Genomic DNA, 19,272 nt, shown 5'->3' with positions numbered 1-19,272 from the left:
GTCATTTTCTTTTGTTGTTTTTTTTTTAATGTATTTAAAATATAATTTGTTACTGGACCAGAATGAGAACAACTTTCTCACATTCCCTCTATTCTGCGTAAGTAATGTCCATCAGGGACAGAGGATCAATCGCCCTCCAATATCTCCGCGTAGTTGTTGTTGTACTGCTAAAAAGAAATTTAAAATAAATGTCATGCAACAAGGGACACAAAGGTAAAGTCATATATATATATATATATATATATAAAAGTAAAGGAGGAAGCCTACACGGTAGGTCTTATCAGAAATATTTTATTTAAAACATCTGCTATAAAATACACATTTACACGGATTTGAGCACAAATCTAGGTCAGACGGTTGTGTTGCATGGAAGAGGTTAACTTAGCATATTTAACATGATTTGATCGGTTTAATGTTAATAGTAAAAGCAATTCACATCTGTTACAATAAATGGCATCCACGGTGACAGTTCTTTCTGCTGGACTTCAGATACCAATCCATAGGAGGTAAAATGGAATGAGCTTGCCGTCGTTTTGTTTTTAATTTATAAAATTCTGAACAAAGACAACAAGGGACAGCAGTGGGGGAATTCTTGATCGAGTAGATGGATACGAATAAAACACAGGACAACAGGGTAGAAGAAAGCACATTTCATAAGTATAAATGTGTAACAAGCACACCTGGAATCTATTTATTGTACAACACATAACATTGCTCTCCGTCAAAACACAATAAAAACAAACAAACATAAAAAGTTTTATTTACATTTTTTAGAACATTTCACCCCCCTCATAAAATCACAGTTGATCTAAAATGTGTTGCAATTCCCGTTCAAGCAAACAGTATATTCTCCACTGCAGCTACAAATGGGAGGCCAGGCCACCACGTCAGCTGGATACTGGGAGTGGTTTTTACCGACAACAATCCGTGCTGCGGTATTTGTCATCAGTCTGAGTTTATGTCCATATCTTAGCCTTGTTTGAAAGGCCGGGGCCCGTAATTTGCCGGGGACTACACTCCTGTCTGTTGTTGGATCCAGGCACGGAATTTGGTGACTGTTGTGTAGATGCCTGGTTTGTTTCTGCGAGCGCAGCCGTCGCCCCAGCTAACCACTCCTGCCAAGAACATACGAGTGCCAGTCGGACTCGAAAGAGGACCGCCAGAGTCTCCCTGTAGCCACAAGAACATGGGTTAGCATAGGAAATCAAGATAGTGTGGGGAAATATCCCCTTAACCGCCATATTTTATGACACTTAAGTGGAAATTGTAATCTAGTGGTACCCATTATGTAAAGTATATATCACTTATTTTGTAAAATGTTGTAAGAGAAAGCTGTTTCTTCCAGAAAGAAAGGCAGAGATAAAGAATGAAAGAAAGAATTACCTGACAAGCATCAACTCCTCCACTCAGCACTCCAGCACACAGCATGCGGGATGTAATCTGCCCTCCCATCAACTGATTACAGACGGTGCTATTTATGATTCGGACCTGAGCTTTCTGGAGCACTAATGCAGCATATCCTGAAACACAAACCAACACACAGAGGAGGTCAAAACGTGTCATGTCACGTCATCAGGTTTCTCTTTGGATTATAGATTGTGTTCCACCAGTAATTTCAGGGCTATGTCATTTGAGAAAAGTTTTTATTTCTACTGTTTACACTTCTATTTCTGAAGTTGCACAAACTTAAACAAAAAAAACACAATTATCCACGCCTTGTGTATATCATACTGTATGTGATAAATCAAGAACTGATGTGATATATTTTCCATCTGACCTCCAGAAAAAATAAAAGTAAATGCAAAAGTACAGTGTTTAGTCAAATTATTAGAAACAAGAAACCACGACTCACTACACTGACCACCATAAATTAATGTGCTAAACAAGCATTAACTCCTTTTCACCTACGAATGTAGTTTGAGCTCATGTTTGGGCCGAAATATATCTAAGAAATGTTTGAGTATTAGTGGACACAAGCGTACAGTGTTCATCGTTTGCGTGTACTCACCTCCTTCTCGAGTGGCTCCCCACCCTGTGATCCACACACTGTTGCCAGGTGGAAAATCGTGTTGGGGAGCTGGCAAGCAGATGGGTCTGATGTAGTCAGAGTAGGTAACAGGACTGTCGAGCTCCATCAGGGCAATGTCATTGTCAAAGGTGTATGCATTGTAATTAGGGTGGGCTATGACCCGTTTCAGGGTCTTCTTTACTGCGGGTCCTCCCTTGTTTGCCTGGGTGTGAAGGCCGAGGTAAGCCTCCCAAGCGCCGGGCTGGGACATTCTGAGAAATCACACAACAAAACAGATCATGAAGTGATCGTCGATCTCGGAGAGTCTGGATTTAACAGGAACAACTTATGACACAAGCATAACAGTTGAAGATATCTATGAAAAACTCTGCTGTGGTGTGGTTTGTGTAAATATGAATGTAAAGTAAATAATATACAAAAGTAGGATACAGTATGTACCATATAAAGGGCTAAAATATCACGACGTTGTTTAGACCGTGCCTCTTTCCTAACACAGTACAAACACTTAGAGCTGTAATGCACCTCAGCTTGCACTGAGAGCCTGGAAGGGTTTCACGTGTGTTCAATTATTGATGCTCATGCAAGCATTGTGTTGTTAGTGAAAACACAGAGGTCTACGGTTTCACTTTACATGTGACAGGCTGTTTGCAGCGTCTTTAAGGTCAAACTATTTGATTGTTTTGTCCTCATGATTTAAAGAAGCGACGAGCTGAGGCCGTTTCAATATGACTGCAAGATTTATGAGCTTTACTTAAAGACAAAGCTATAATGTATAACACCAGTAGTTTGTGTTGTACATGGGTAAACACCATGTTTAACATTAATAGAATAATTGAAGAAACTCAATGAGCGCTTTTGCAGGATTTGGATTTAGATCATTTTCACGTGAAGACGGCTCTAAAATAATCTGGCCAGGATCCAAATACACTGACGGTGGACCTATACTGTTACATTTGTCTCCGTTCCTTTGAATAGAACACCTGCTGGATATGTGTAATATGAAACTTGAATGGTCACAAGACAAATAAGCTGCAAATAGATCTTACATATTCTGAGAGCAGTGAGTTTAACCAATTAGTCGTCACATCATGCTGAATAAAAAACTACATTTGCAAGTGAAAACATGAAGTAAGATGATACCTATTATTGCCATCGTCCTGCACACAATGGGCAGCAGTGACCAGCCACTTTGGACTGATGATGGTGGCTCCGCAGACGTGGCCGGAATTTTTGACATGGAGGCTGACCTGCCACGGGAACTCCCCTGGATCTGCATCCTGACCGCCGACGATACGTGACGTCTTGAACATGCTCCTCCCGCAGTCTGTAAAGTAAAACAGTCAATCAGTCACACGGCTGACTTGTTGTCTGAAGTGGGAAGAAGCTAAACCATGCAGCTGCAGCTTTTTTTTTTTTTTTTTTGGACATGCATCCAGTCAGGTTTTTGTTTGTGTGACATACCGCAATTCTCCTCATCAGATCCATCTTCACAGTCTTCTGTTCCGTCACACTCTGGGTTCACTTTACTGAGACATTTATTGTTTTTGCATCTGTACGTAAAATCAGTGCAGGAAACAGATGTGCCTAAGGAGAAAGGAAGAGAAGAACAATTAAGTCTAAAGCTGTGAAACAGATCCTGTATAAAAGCCTTTTTTGAGGAGTCAAAAAAAAAAAAAAGCTAATTCCAACATCACCCATTAAAGGGAACAAGTGTTCAAGCACATGCTACGTTCATTTTATTCGAAAACAAAATCATCTTTCTTAAAGATGGTAAAACGTTCTGTAGTTTATCAGAACTGGTTGATTGCTACAGCAGAATTAACAGAACAAGTCACAAACAGCTGATTAACTTAACCAGTTGGTCATTTTTGTCTCTAGATGGAACTGTCCAAGCCTACTAGCTAATTATTCTGCTTGTTTCTAGACAATCGCACTTCTTTAAAAGCATAATCAGTGACTTATGTGTGGAAATACTGTTTGCAGTTTAGCAGAAACCCACCCTTACTTGTCTGACAGTCGAGCTCATCGGAGCCATCACCACAGTCGTTCCTGCCATCGCAGCGCTTCTTCTCAGAAACACATTTGTTATTCTTACACGTCAGCTCTCCCGAGCCACACCCACCTTCAAAAGAAAAGAAACAGGAGTGAGACAAACCTACTGAAAGCCTTTCAGTGCTCATATAAAACATCTGTGAGCGCCAGTAGGCCGTACCACAGTCCATCTCATCTGTGCGGTCTCCACAGTCATCTACACCATCACATTTCCAGAACATGGGCTTACACAGTCCATTTCTGCAACTGATACTATCTGGTTTGCACTCTGGAGAAAAAGACAATCAGAAAAATTAAAATGACTACACATCCGACTGAAACTGCAATAATATAATCCTAGTATCAGGTACTTACTGCAGTTCAGCTCATCACTCATGTCTCCACAATCATTCCAGCCATCACACTTGAGTGCCTTACTAATACAGCGCTGGTTTTTGCATTGGAACTTTTGTGGACAGGCTGTGGATGAGAGGGTCAAATGAGAAACACTTTCCCAATGACAAGAAATAATCACTACCCGACTGAGGTCAGGGGACAAGACACTTCACTTACGGTCTTTCACATCAATAGCTTCAAACTCTGCAGTGAAACCTCGGTCCACATAGGAGGCATCAGAGTAGAACGTCACGCTCATTTTGTTTTTGGTGCTGGTTTCCGTCACTGTTCCATCAGGCTTTTCTCCACACACTCTGAGGATGACATGAACAAGCACTGACACAACTGCTCTCTCATGTAATCTGTCTTCCACGTGCACAAACACGGACTCACTTCTTTCCGTTGATCTCCACGTAGTCTTTGCGACAGTCCTTGCGGTTTTCCTCCCCAGGCTCGGACAAGAGGAACTTCTTGAACGTTACCTTCACCACCTTCCCATCGGGGACCTTAATGATTGAGAGAGACAAGGGGATGCTACGTGACACGGCGGCACATAACCTTCAGAGGCGCAATGTGTGGAATATACGATGTCTCACCTGGATCGACCACTCGCATGTTTTCATAGGAGGATAGTAGTTTGGGAAGTTGGGAGAAGAGAAAGTGCCTTTTAGTCCTGACAGCTGGCCGCCACAATCTATAGCTGTTAGAAAAAATTCAAAATTAATGTTGTAGCTTGTAACAAAAAGAGCTTCAGTCAGGACTCACTAAAGGATTAGTGACTACCTTTACTTCCAATTTTAATTTGTGAGACTTCTGCTCTGAAACCTGGGTAGTTCTTCTTCTCATTTGTGGCCATTGTCACCAGCATGACATTGCTAGAGGACAGGAAGGTCAGTGGTTCACTAGGTGAATAGTACCCACACATCCTGTGGAAGACGGAGAGACAAAATTAATTCACTTTGTCCACTGTTTAATGACTGATACACCAGAATAATCAAGGCATTTTCTCAAATATTGTATACCGGACAGCCACTGTCGTTCAACTGATCTCACTGAATCTAAATCTTTACACATAATGTACATCGGATTTAAGAATAATGTACGTCACGTAGTTTCCACTGTAAATATATTCACACATAAAGTTGTGTGCAGATTTTAGTGGTGAAATTATACAAATACAACCCCCTGCAGCAAACTTTGAAAGAAAGGCTTTATTATTTTAATATCAGATTATTTATTTATTTATTTATTTTGTTGCAGAGTGTTCACCACTTCTCACTGCATCATTGAGACATTTATCTTCACAGAGTCTGAATGCCACTAACGATTTTATCAGGAACTTCCTGTAGAGATGCAGATTGCCTTTTACGACTGCATGTTGTTATGTTTCAGCTCAGCTGCTTCCGGGTTTAAATTTGGCTGCCAACTTGCAAGAGATGTTATTCTGGAATAAGGCTCAACCTAGGGCATGTAGCTCACTGGTGCCTTTATAAACTGTAAAAGCTCTGCATGGTTCAAAAGCTCTGCATATGACCAGCAGAGGGCCTTGCAAACAAGTTAAAAACCTCTCTACCCAAATCCAAACATGTTTGCTGCATTAAAACGAGAACACTGTCACCAAGTTATTCATCCGCTCACGTCTGTAAATAGTGATGATTCAAAGAGAGAACTCACTCTTCCATAATCCGGCTCTCGATGGCTACGAGGGAATCGTAGATTTTGACAAAGTCATTCTTGCAGTCCTCTTCCAGATTCATTGTGTCAAACTTAAGCTTGATGTGATAGCCGGGGTCTGCTCTCAGCTCCCACTGCATGAAGGAGTCGGACGGGTAGGGACTGTTGGGGAAGCCGGGGGACTGGATGTGGTCCGTTTTGTCAGACTTTGTATGTTCTGAAAACTTAAAATGTTCTGACACAGAAACACTGACATTTAGTGTGCTTTCCATTCATTCTTTGATCAAACACACAGTAGAGAAAAATCAGACCAGTTACAAGTTTCTCTGTCAAAAAGACGGCAGCAAACTAATTATATAGAAGTAAAATGTTCTGTGGTGACAATAGACAATAATCAACAATGTTCTTAGCCTTGGAAATATGTTATGAACCTGAGGAACACTACAGTGTGTTAGATGCAACTTATCTTTCTGGTAAAATAGGATGAAAGAAAGCTCAGTACTTACTGCTGAACGATGACGTAAACAATCGAGTATCGAGAGCTGTGAGATGAAACAAAGAACACAGACCTAAATAAGTGGAGGATGCTGACAGCAGAATGAAGAGAACAACACATCACAAGCAAAACTGATGACAGACATGGATTCAGTGACAAACAGAAGCTTTTCATCGACTCTACCTGAGGACACCACATTTTCAAGGACCAAGGAGTTGGGCCGTCTTTTAGAGCTACGACTCTCTTTTTCCGCTAACTGGCCCACTAAAGACATAGCTTTGTCGACAGACGCCTCTTGGCCCGCGGGGACTCTGAACTCAGACAGGTAGTAGGCGATAACGCTGCCTTCACTAGGAGCAATGACACAAAGTTTAAGTACAATGAACACAGAATGCATTTTTTTGCCTTAATTCTCCAATTTCACTGCCATACCTGAAAGCCTGAACTGTAGAACCAACGTAGTATTTGGCCAGCTGTGGACTTTTGGAATAGATGGCTTTGAGCTGAAAGAGATCGAAGCAAAGTCACAAGAGAACACGAATGAAGGCTGTGCCTGAAAATACAATCAAAAGGAGATTAAATGAAGAAGAGGCAGTGAGCTGCAGTCTTACCTGAGCAGTCACCTCCTCCGCCAGCTTCTGAAAAGCTGGAGTGCTGGAGTTCTCGTAGTCGTTATCAAAAACCTGGTTGGTGATCTTCATGGAGCCGGAGTACATCTTCTTCACCCGGACATCTTTACGGACTTTAAGAGCAGAGAGAGAAGAGTGAATATACACAAGTACATTTCTTAAAAGTTCAGTTCTTTTAACTGAAAACATTTATGAAGAATCAGCAACTTTTTAGAACATTTCCTCTTCAGATATTGTGATATACTCTTGAATATTGTTTATTTACACAGTATATTCTATGTGCACCATATTTTAATAACCTTATATACACTGTATACGATCTTTTCTGAATAAAAACAATCACTTAGAGTATTTTGTCGCATATGATATAAGATGAAACAATCAGACGATTTTAAATTACTGTAGATGTGTCCTCTGTGGGTGTGTTATGCATAGATTTATTAATTTTTATACTTATTTATCAACCTGCCTAAACAGAAACCACATATTTTTTCTTTACTTTTCATTTGTTTATTAAAGGAGAGGTACTTACAGTGAAAATGCCAGACCAAAAGCCCGGTCATAAGCGCCACAACAGCAGCAAAGATCACCACACCGATCACAGCCCCAACTTTACCCGGGCCCTTCTTCTTCTCATACTTTTTGTTGTCCGACGCTGGCAGGAACTGGACAGACGTGTCCCAGTCTTTGTCCTGGAGGACAGACAAGACATTTCCATGGATGAAATAAATAAATAAATAAATATCAATACATACAAGACCAACCTATATGAAGCTAACCGTGGCGAAAGAAGACATTCTCAAGTTCTATTACAGGCAAGGTTGATATTGTTTTTGAAAAGAGAATAAAAGTAACTGATTCTTCTGAGTAGATAATCAACTGAAGATAAGTGACAGCAGCAGACAGCAAGTAGATACTTGTGTATTTAAGGAATGTCTCAGCCTGCGGTGACCTACAGAAAGAGGTTCTCACCTCTCAGTTACAGTGCGCAAATTATGACTTAAAATTATTATTTTTTTTAAATAGTGAAGGGAAGTGAATTTCCCAAAAACAAAGCCAAAAATATTTGTCTGTTTGCGTGTCTGTTGCCGTTAATGCATTAGAAAGGAACATAGCGCGTGAGTCACCACTCTGTGGTTACCTTTAGGAGGTGAAACAGATGGGGGAGGGAGTACAAAGGTTTCACCATGTAAAATCTTGTCAAACCTGCTGGGAGCAAGCCACTCGCAGACAACAAGTTTCTGTTAGTGCTCATTGTGGTGCAGTATAAACCTCTCCTACTTTAGGAGCCATCAAATGAGACCATAAAACTCATCGGGAAGTTTTGAAAAGCATTCCTGTGACCTGTCAAGTTTTACAATTACACGGCTGGTCGAAGATCACCTGCAGTGCAAAACTGTGACACCGTTTTATAATCCAAAGGCAACGCATTCTTTCTGCCTGTTTAAACCTGATACTCATACTGAATGCACCTATAGGGGCACAGCTGAAGCATAAAAATATAAGTGCTATGACAGAATGGATCTTTCTACAGAACATCGTTTAAAAATTATCCCTTTTCCAGACACATTATCAGAGTCCGTTGAAGATATTCCCTCCACTTTTCCCATGAGTGGCTTGTTTATTAACTAATGCATCCGGTATTCACTGCCCAGGGAGTTTCTTAAAATCACAAGCAGGAAATTTAAGACAAACATGAGAATGAAAGAAAACATAACAAACCACTGCCTTATTAACGAATAAACACAACATATTATAGTCAAATTAACCAGAACGGTGACTCGTTACTCATTCCTGAAATGAGTACACACACATATATGTTTTAAATCGCACTGTATTATAACCCAACCTTTCTGTCAGTGGCCATAAACTGGTTAGCGTTGTTATTTAAGACTCCTCAGATCTGCTCCACACGTATTTTATGCAGGATGTAGACCTTACAGAAGTGGAGGACTCAGGTGGACAAGTCATTACAGGGTTGGGGAAACAGGAGGAATTCATGCAACAGCTCCACAATGGCTGCCTGCTTTCTGAATTCACACACCAACGAACGTCTTGTATGTAGGAAAGAGATGAAGCCTACACCACTTTCCTTTAATCGACTGCATACTTGGAAATCAGGTGTCAGAGAAGAAACTGGGTGTGTGCAGCATAACAGGTATTAGCAATTATCTTCTCATTAGCTTCTTATATTCTGAAAATCTACCTGAATCTGTACATTAATCCTGGTTTAGATTAGAAGCCTTATTAGAAGCCTTATTTGACAATTTTTCCTTTTCGCTCAGTGACATGTTTGTCTTCAGGCCTGAAGCACTTGAGGCCGAGACAATAATAAGGCTGCACAAAGGGACATTTTGTAGTATAAATGTGTGAATGACAACACAAATGACCCCTGTACTTTATGTAAGATTTGTCAATCTATAGAGCAGACTTAATGTACAGCTTGTTTCGATGTGTAGTGCACTTCCTGTCTCACAAATATCTACCCATTTCAGGAAAGAGGTCAATGGCGTCTTTCATGAAGGAAACAGAGCCACCATATAAAGTGTCTTACCGTGGTCGGGGTGTACCTCAGTCCACTGTCCATGTAATCCATCAGGGATCAGTTAGTTAAAAAGAAAACTACTCCAGCTACTCCTGAATTCCTCTTCCCACCACTGCTCTCCGTGTTAGTTTCTCTGACTTCTTGCGGTGTCAGCAGCCAACAGGTTGTTTTCCGAGGTGAACCTGCAGGCCCGGTCTCCAAGAGGTGGGTCCTGGGTTTGTTCAACCCACGAGCAAATTCAAAAAAATAAAAAAATAAAAGAAAGTCTATGTAACAAGAAGTTAAGATAAATATCTTCTAGTGCGTTTAAAGGAAGGCTCTTTCTTTCCGGTGTAAGACCTGACCTGAATATGTCGTCTATCAGTATGACACCATCGACTCAACAGCAGGGAAAAAAAAGAAACAGCCAGTATCAAGGCGTGGCTCTGCGCTGAGTACACCTGCGTGACTTCCTGTTTACCTGGCACAGGTGAGAAGAAACGTCAAATAAATCTAATGCCGACGTAAACGTGCGCTCTGTCGTACTGCTTTTTATTTTGGTGTAAACCTAAGGATTTAAGATTTAAGTGGGATTAGGGTTCATGTAGTATACGACATGAGTTCATGTATTCATGAGGTAAAGGGGCAGTAAATCCTGGGACGACCACCTACTCTCGTTACTACTATGGCCACCTTTTCAATAGAATTTAAATAATACTTTTTTTTTTTTTTTTGATGTTCTTGATTAATAGTTAGATGTTGATTTGGTTTCAAGCGAGTTATTTTTAGTATCAGTCACGTGACCTACTGTGCGTTTCGTCTTTGTGAAACGATGAGTCATATTTGCTGAATCACGTCGATCTATATTGTAAGTTTCAGTTTTAGAAAACGCGGTCTTCCCCGAAATTTCGGACAGTCAGCTGTGGAAACTAAATGATTTAATATTTTCATGTAGTAAATATTGCAATAAACAACAAGTATGGGTAACAGTCGTCCATTATTAAAAGATGACTCAGGAAAATGTAAATCCTCAATCATATTTTACTTCAGAGCAATTAGTTATTATTAATAACTAGCCATCGAGAGCCAGATTATTGTACAATTATTGCAATTAGATAATTAATCGACATAACTTTTATATTTATTTTTATTCTATTGTTATTTTACTTTTTATCCTCTCATTTATTGTTTTTAGTTTCTTTTTTTAGCTTTGTTTTACTACTGTACTTGTTTTCCGGTGTGTTGTTTTAAATCGTTGTTTAATCTGTTGTAAAGCACCTTGGTTCACCTATCGGTCGATGTAAGGTGCTAAATAAATTACATTTACATTACATTTACATAAAATGAATCAGCAACCATTTCAATTAAATTTTAAGAGAATAAAAGATAAATATTCTGTTCCATTTTGTCAAATGCACATAATTGGTGTTTTTTTATTATTATCTTCTTTGAAATGAAACAGCCTACAAAATATTTTCTATATAACAGGTGATCTCAAGAGATAATGAAATAATTAGGTGCTAAAACAATGACTTTATATCTTTCTACGAAAGAAAAACCACACATGCGTATGTAAGTCGTGAGTTTATTGATGTGTATCCCCCTTGTAACCATAAATCTGTTTCCATTGGTGTCAATCATTTTTTTTTTTTTTTAAATCACTAATATGTATATTATATTAGTTCCCAGTCCCCTCCCACAATCAAGCAGGCAGTTACAAGATTGAAGCTGTTTGGGTGCATAGTGAGACAGTCACATACAGAGATACTGTCACAGGAAGAGAAAAAAAAATAGAAAACAAACTTAAAAATATATATCATATCATTTCATATAAGAACAATGCACACCACAGGTAATCCTCTGGAAAAAAGCCATGATTGCAACATCAACTATACAGGCATACAAAGACAATACTAAGATAGAGAGAGAGAGAGAGCAAGAGAGAGAGAGAGAGAAGATCCTAGGATTCAGTTTACTTTGTTTGTGTCATTCTGTAAAAATACACAAGTTAGTTTTTTTTTTGTCTTTCTTTCTTTCAGGAAACCGGCTCCCCAAGCCTTGTCTTTCTGTGTGTCTCTGTCTGCCTGCACAGCCCTCCAGCTCCATATTGTCTTCAGGTGGCTCTGATCCAGGGCTGGCCCAAGCTTTTCTGGTTTTGCAAATCCTCAAATCCACATCACAAAAGCTGCTATAATTCCCACAAATCACAAGCGTGGCTTTAGCACCAAACAAATGTATTTGTTACAATCTCCAAATGTGGTGTGTTTAGATTAAGGAAAACTTTGTCCATTGTTCGGCATTGTTACAGCTTCGCCAAACGCCTAGAATTTATTAGGAGTGTTCCCCTGATTCACATTAATTTGTTTACGCCTCTGGGCCGGCCCTGTTTTTCAGCCACGAAACCGTCAGTAGCCAATTATAACACGTGTGCACATCATCCCGGAATATATTTTCAAAGTAGCTTCAAGGGTTGGCTTTGTTTCGGATTACTTGTGCAAAAATAAACAACCAACCAACCTTGTCAGTTTATGGCATATCATCGCCCGTCGTCACAATAAAGGTGACGCAACGTTAAAATCAAAGTCTCAAGGGAGCCTGTCAGATACATAGTATGGAAAAACAGCTTCCAAAATACATTCAACTATGTAACACGCCAATGGGTATTATTTAATCTAGTGATAACATGTTGCGTTGGTAGGGAGGGGGCTATAACATCACATTCACTCAGTGAGGGCTCAGAGTAGGTTTTGTGTGATGTGTTTGAGCTGGGGGCCTGTGCACACCATCACCTTCTTTCTTAGCGTGCCTGCAAACACTCATAACCGCCAAGCCAAGAACCCTAAACCAACTCATAACCTCTTCCCTGCGAAAAAAAGGTGGAATAAAAACATCTACTCTTATATATTTATATATGTATATATATATATATTTATATATATATATACATATATATGTTTAAATTGTATATATATAGTCTGTTATCATAACAAAGAACAGAAAGTAAATAATTCATGATCATTTTTTTCTCATTTGTTTCACTAAACATTTTAATTGGTACAAAGAACCTTCATATACAAGCAATCTATTGAGAGGAAAAAAAAAAACAAATTAAAACACCAATTCTTTTTTGAGAAAACCATCAGAAACTGCATGAATGACACTCGCATGATGAGAAACACAAAGTGCAGTGTCTGCTGCTACGCCGGTTTGGTAAAGGCTACTCGAAAAAACATTAAAATTTAGTTTGATTTGCCCTACACTTTCAAGAAAAAATAAAAATAAAAAAAAATCTGAAGAAATGTTATACATCTTGATCTGAGATAGCTGTATTGATAATTACAGATAAATCTGCAGAATCACAATTTCCATTATGCAAATTGGCAATACATCACCTTTTCAAAAAAGAAACATGATCAAAAAGAGCTCTATAGTACAATAGTAGCAGTAGTAGTAGTAGTAGCATTATTTAAGGACTGTTTTGAACAAACCAGTAAATGGAGTTTGGATGTATGCAAATCATTTAAACAATAGCATCGTGTGTTATTGGTCAGTAGTATGTTCCCCCCTCGGTTGCTGTCCTCTGTCAGATTCCACAGCGCCACCCCCGTGTAGGCTCTGGTTAGATCTGCATCTGCTCTAAGTATTTGTAGGTGGGGTTTTCGTAGCCGTGGTTCTGCATCTTGCTGAGGTGTCGTTCCTCCGGTGTCAGCATGGGGTCAACCTATGAGACAGACACGACACTCATAAAAGTGAGCACAGCCAGGAAATGAGAAGTCTTCTACTAAAGGTCGAACATGCTGTCAGATGCAAATTCTGCAGGGAGAAGAATCTAATTTGCCTTGCATTTACCTAGTCACGACCTGATGATGATGCCTCTGCAGCAGTTCATTGATGCATGTGGCGTTTACACCCTCTGCCCAAACTACACCCTCGGCCGTATAAAATAACAGGTGGGCTTACCTCCACGATGCCGTGACTGATGGTGCCGTATTGCCTTTTCCTCAAAAGCACCAGACTGATCACAATCACAGTTGCTATGGCCACCGCGATCACCAGCAAACCAATCAGTGCACTGCTCCCGAAGCTGAAGTCCTCTCCCAGGGGGCGGTAGGACTCCTGACAGGGAGATAGACAGAGCAGTGAGGAGACAATACATGTAAACACAGCTGACCACTGAGGCAATAAAAAGACAATGAAGACAATGGAGACACTGTCAACATGTACTAGTGGGCGTCTATGTGTAATGCTGAGCCACTTAAATCTGTAAAGTTTTAAAAGGAAATTCCAGCATTTAGCATTAGCATTTTACTGTAGCAGTTTAAAAACTTGCTAACACATTCGTTTTTTGCTGCTACTTCCATGCGCATGATCGTAAACTCATGGACACAGCTGCTGTTTCGGTGTCCAAGATGTAGGGCATGGTATGCAGTTTACTTTAACAGCTACAGGGATATCCAGGAAGCTACTACCAGTGTTTACTTGCAAGTCAGATATAAAGCGAACATGTTCGAACATGCGCTCAAAATCCTTTTAATTAGAAAGTGTTGTTTGCACAGCTCCCATCAAACAATACAATGAGATCACTGCTGCGGTTCTTGCTGTAATTTGTGTTGCCAAATCTTAACAGCGGAGGTGCTGAGTAAATTGTCATCATGATCAATAGAAACAATGGATTTGCACGCTGGTTGACTCAAAAAAAAAACAAGGCTGCAAATTATCTACAAGGAAAAATAAGAGCAACAACTACTTTCGACGACTTAAATTAGATTCATCTGCATAAACTGTTGTAGAAATAGATAAACTGGAGTGAATCTGACTCTTAATTCCCTTGCTATGCTATAAAACCACAGAATATCGTGACGACATCTGGTGGAATAGTGCGTACATATGCATGCAACGTGTCTTTGCAGAGGATTGTGCAATATCATGGCCAATTTGGTGCATACACACACACGACCGCAGTAACCTACACTCGTCTCCCCGATACAATCTGGCACATATGACACAGACTGATCATATGTGGACAGCCACTGGGGGAATTTCCACTGCTCATTTTCCACACACAAACTGAGCACAAAACTCAGTTTGTGTGTATTCACATTCACTACATGAACTGAGATTTTCAGTGTGTACATTCAGATACATTCACATAACAAACATGCACCCATGCAGAAAGGAACAAAACATTTTGGCCTGAACAGGAAACTTAAACTTAAAAAACAAAAAAAAAAGAAAGGGGATTGTGAGGAGAGTCTGTTCCAACGCAGAATTATCAGCTGCAGAACTCGTATCTTTGCACACTCCCACACTCCCTCCTTCTTTCATCTTGTCCCCACTACTGATAACTACAGTTCCCCAGAGAGCCCTGTGGAGGGCGCCGCTATACTCACCAGCTCATCATCATGCATAACGCTGACTCTCTCTGCACTGTAAACCACTTCTTTAACATCCAGTGACTCATCAATCACCTGTCAACACAGACAGGGGAGCCCAGGTTACACTCACCACAATGTGTGTGAGATTGGACTTGTGTGAGACAGGGATATAGAGAGGAGAGAGAGACAGGCAAGCAGAGAGCGAGAGGGTGTGAATGTGCAGCGAGGTAAACCGTAAGGATTGTCTGTGTTTGGTTGATGATACACTCGGAGCTGCCTTGTACAAACTGGAAGGAGAGAGGGAGCGAGGTTGCAAGCATCAACAGACTTTCTTCTAGGCACACAGTTAACACGTCTTTCTAAACAGTCTGTCAGCCTCTCATTACTGAGAGCTTTAACCTGTAGAATAAGCGCTGTAAGTGTGGCAGTGGGTGGGTTCAGGAAGCAGAAACAAAATCTGCTGTTTGTAGAGAGAGAGAGAGAGAGAGAGAGAGCAGTCCAGAGTCTCGCACAACTTAATGACGGCAGACATTTTAGATGTCACCACCTTCTGTTATTTTTAACTTCAGACTGCTCTGTCTTAGAAAAGTAGCATTCCCAGATTGAAGCATGCATACAGAAACTTGCATGACTTATGTTCACGCATAGAAACACACAGTGGTGCAGCTGGTGTTGCGTTAGCATGCAGGACGCAGCAACGCAAGCATCGTTTGGAAAATCCATGAGGAGGACTGGCGTGTCTGGCAAAGAAAGGTAACATGCAATGACTGTCGAACAAAGCGTGATCTGAATGAGGGTCAGTTGGCAGAATCCAAACATAGACACACGCAAATAGCCCAGTGTGAGATAGCTGTAACTATGACAACATAGTTACTGGAATAATCTGCCTCATTAATAGCTGAACTTAAGAGAGCTATGTGAAAGCGCAGTGTGTATCCTTTCATTTCAATCATAAGAATAGTTGTTCAGAGTGAATTTGCGGTAATGAAATTGAACTCTTCACAAAATCCTACAGCGTTTTGCTTCGACAATGCTGCTCTCAGTTCACACGTTAATAAGCAAGTCAGAAAGTTACAGATGCTTTAAAGGAAACAAACAGAAGCAGAAACCGACAGCGAGGGAGGCTCTTACCACATTTTCGCTGATCTTGGGCTTGCTGTTGATGATCCTCTCCTCGGCGCCTATCAGACCATTTAAACCAGACATGGCAGAGCCTGGAGGAGGTGAAGGGACAACGTCAATAACGGCAGATTAGCACCGACATAAAACCAGCAAACAAACGAGGATGGTGGTATTGGTGTTGGACAGCTGCACTTAGATATCCAGCTCTTTTCCCGTCGCATCAGTCTCCTTCGTGCACTGGTGACAACAAAGCCCTTTCTTCCATTCAGCACAGTGTGTGCACTGTGAGCACAACACTGACCTTTTATAAAGGCCCTCTTAAAGTGGTGTTTTGCATATAGCTGAGATTACTTTCTGAAAATACATTTTCATGTATTGACTCACTACACGAAACAACAACATACTATCCTGCCATTCTGTATCCCTGGAGGAGAAAGACAATGTATGATGGAGCCGAGTCTGGCATCAGCTTATTGCTTTCTGCTGCTGCTAGTCACTCAGTGCCTAATGCTTAAGATTAATACAATTGCTTTTGGATTAAGTGGAGAACAATGACGCGGGTCTGTGAGCCTCACTCAGCAGAAGTGACGTCTGGCAGCACAGGTTATCGGACGGTACCGCAGCGTGCACAAAGTGTCGCAGCCGGACACAGAGAGAGAGTGACTTCTCTGAGAATAAAGTGACCTCTCATTTGCATAGACCTGAGTAAGTGCTGAAGTGATTGGTCCAATAATTAATTAAACAGAAAATAATCTTACAGTTAATCGTTTAAGTCATTTATCAAGCAGATGTGCCAAATACTCACATGCTCAGAATGCTGAAAACTGATTTTCCTGCAGATTTATTTTTTATGCAACTACCAACTGATTTAATGTAAATAGTCTTAAACTGCAGCTGTGCTATGGGTACAGAGAAACAGAAGCAGAGGTTGCACCCACATTTTCAAAAAAAACCCCTGTACATAATTTAGATTCAACAACTGGTTGAAATTTTCTCTGTTTTCACCGAGTACAATCACGAGGTTAAGCCCATATCAGACCAAACAGGTGATGTAACCACATCCCTGTCCTCGGTGGACAAATTACACCAATTCAGTTTGGGCTGTGGTTCAGCAGCGGAAACACTGAGCCTCAGACAGGGACGCTAAATCTCACAGCTCCTATCAGGAAGAGGCCGACTGATGAGGAGATTGAGTGTGTGGGAGGTGGAATAGCTAAGCATGGAGCTCTGATAAATGCACAGAGGGCGGGATGACAGCGAACACACGACTGAGGAGTCTCTCAGCTCCGACCTATCTCTACCACAATTAAAAGCTACTGACTTCGCTATTCAGCATGTGGTGATAATCCTAGAATGATGAAATGCAAAAAAAAGTCACCATGTGAGTCACCAAAAAAAAAGGGATAAAATGAACTACCAGATGGCTTCTGATAAAACAGAAATGGTGGGAAAGAGAGGAATCAAAAACGTACCAAAGGGAAAGGAAAAAGGAGAACAGTGGAATAAAACGGGAGATGGGAGGCGGAAAAACAAGACGCAACAGAGGCACCAACCTTTCTTGAAGGCACGTGGGGAGTCTGATAGATCGCCTTGGCATTAGAAATGAGCAACAGAAAAAAAAAAAGAAGATCAGAAACGAGGAAGGAGAGAAGAGAGAAAACTTAGGTGAGAAGAGAAAAGGCAGGATTATCAAGCTGTGTTAATTGATTAGGAAGAGTTCAGCAGGGAAGCGCCAAAAAAAAGAAATTTGAGAGATAACCAAACTCAAAGAAGGAAGCCATTTCAGAATTGGCTAGCTCTGTCTAAGAGCTCTGGGCTGTTGGCATATATATTAAATATTCCTCTGAGATTAATTTGTAATTTGCGATTTCACTGGAAAGAATCCATCCATCACTTTTTTTTTTCTCTCTCTTTGAGAATTCAATCTTTTGTTTGGCACAAATGTGACAAAGAACAGAACCATAGCTGCTCATTTCTTCCCCAAAGTGTCTGGTTCCAGCTAAGCACCAACGCCTGAGGCTTTGTGCTTTTATCTGAACTTCAGTAAAGCTGTGTTGAAGGCTAGGCCACAGGAAAATGTGCAGTAATAGATAAGTCCCAACCCATGGCTCCACAGCACAGTTATAACACAGAACATAAACAACACTGTAAACCTATTCTCTCTCACTGTGCAACAGTTCTGGCGTGCTTCGTCACCAGTGACCTTCACAAAGACTCATGTGTATGACCTATTGTTCTCCACACAGCCACAGTGTTGTTCATGATGCTGCTTTGTGGCTGCGTCTGAGGCTAGAGCTGCTCACCCTCTGGCTCTGAATGGGACCCCAAGGATGTGACCTGGATGGGCCGGTACGGTTTACCCTCTGACACTGGGACCTCCACGCTCTCCTCTGAGGAAACGTTGATGTCTGGCTGCGATTCGGAGATAGATGACAGGAACTGGTCCATGTCAGCTTTCTGCTCCTGGAGTAGCTCATCTGCAGATAACAGCAAATGACAGAGTATGAGACAGACCGGCCACGTTAACGCGTGACAACCTGGGACATGGCGGCAGTAGTGTGCAAAAGGAGCTTCACCAATTACTGTTAACATTCTTTTTCTAACAGTCAGAGAGCTGCTGCGAGAGACATCCGTTCCCATTTCTGCTAACTACCAATTAGTATTTTTCTGAGAGCTATTTTCCGTGTAAATCTGCACATCTCCCAATAGAACGCTGCACACTGAAAGCTGTGACCCAGTTCTGTCACTGCACAGGCTCCACTTTAATCTGTGCTGCAGCACCACGCTACGCTTCCCTTAATAACAAAAGAAAATATTAAAATGTGCCGGACATCGCCTGCCTCAAAGTGTACCGCTGAGGATGCATACATCCGAAATATAATTTCCAGCCTTAGATCTAATTGTAAAAATGAGGGCTGGTGAGCAGGGACCCCTTAAAACAGAGAACTGGAGCTGTATTAGATTTCCCTCTATAAATTCATACTGAGAAAGACAGA

General features: G+C 40.9%; 2 protein-coding genes across 4 annotated transcripts in view; both read right to left on the bottom strand.

Moving 5' to 3' along the window:
* Window positions 1–275: 275 nt before the first annotated feature.
* Window positions 276–10,191, bottom strand: st14a (ST14 transmembrane serine protease matriptase a). Of its 2 annotated transcripts, none has more exons than XM_084559130.1 (19): window positions 9,810–10,191; window positions 7,788–7,947; window positions 7,238–7,368; window positions 7,059–7,129; window positions 6,810–6,976; window positions 6,637–6,672; window positions 6,131–6,365; window positions 5,240–5,382; window positions 5,053–5,156; window positions 4,850–4,962; window positions 4,634–4,770; window positions 4,436–4,540; window positions 4,242–4,349; window positions 4,029–4,151; window positions 3,491–3,613; window positions 3,170–3,353; window positions 2,009–2,280; window positions 1,384–1,520; window positions 276–1,170 (listed from the first exon to the last, which is right to left on the bottom strand). In XM_084559130.1, exons 1-19 carry the CDS (start codon window positions 9,849–9,851, stop codon window positions 1,012–1,014), a joined length of 2,550 nt encoding a protein of 849 aa, XP_084415256.1. In that variant the 5' UTR covers window positions 9,852–10,191; the 3' UTR covers window positions 276–1,011. The 2 variants fall into 2 exon arrangements, with proteins under 2 accessions (XP_084415256.1, XP_084415257.1); XM_084559131.1 differs by having other exon boundaries at window positions 4,035–4,151.
* Window positions 10,192–11,350: 1,159 nt separating this feature from the next.
* The window catches only part of aplp2 (amyloid beta (A4) precursor-like protein 2), a 49,111-nt gene continuing 41,189 nt past the window's right edge, over window positions 11,351–19,272 (bottom strand). Inside the window, exons 13-17 of one of the 2 annotated variants that reach the window (XM_084558644.1) lie at window positions 18,580–18,753; window positions 16,286–16,368; window positions 15,170–15,247; window positions 13,740–13,895; window positions 11,351–13,500 (exon numbers count right to left, since the gene is read on the bottom strand). In XM_084558644.1, coding sequence (XP_084414770.1) covers window positions 13,399–13,500; window positions 13,740–13,895; window positions 15,170–15,247; window positions 16,286–16,368; window positions 18,580–18,753 — 593 coding nt within the window. In that variant the 3' untranslated portion in view covers window positions 11,351–13,398. The remainder of the gene's footprint in view (window positions 13,501–13,739; window positions 13,896–15,169; window positions 15,248–16,285; window positions 16,369–18,579; window positions 18,754–19,272) is intronic. The other variant, XM_084558645.1, reaches the window with a different exon arrangement.

The sequence above is a fragment of the Chelon labrosus genome, assembly GCF_963514085.1.
Source record: "Chelon labrosus genome assembly, chromosome: 13".
Classification (NCBI taxonomy): Eukaryota; Metazoa; Chordata; class Actinopteri; order Mugiliformes; family Mugilidae; genus Chelon; species Chelon labrosus.
This window is presented reverse-complemented; position numbering and strand designations above follow the sequence as displayed.

Coding starts and splice junctions, on each gene's coding strand:
- st14a (XM_084559130.1), bottom strand. CDS start 9,851: ATGGATTACATGGACAGTGGACTGAGGTACACCCCGACCACG. Junction 6,673..6,809: donor TGAAAATGTGGTGTCCTCAG/GTAGAGTCGATG, acceptor TTCATCTCACAG/CTCTCGATACTCGATTGTTT. Junction 1,171..1,383: donor GAGGAGTTGATGCTTGTCAG/GTAATTCTTTCT, acceptor TTGTGGCTACAG/GGAGACTCTGGCGGTCCTCT.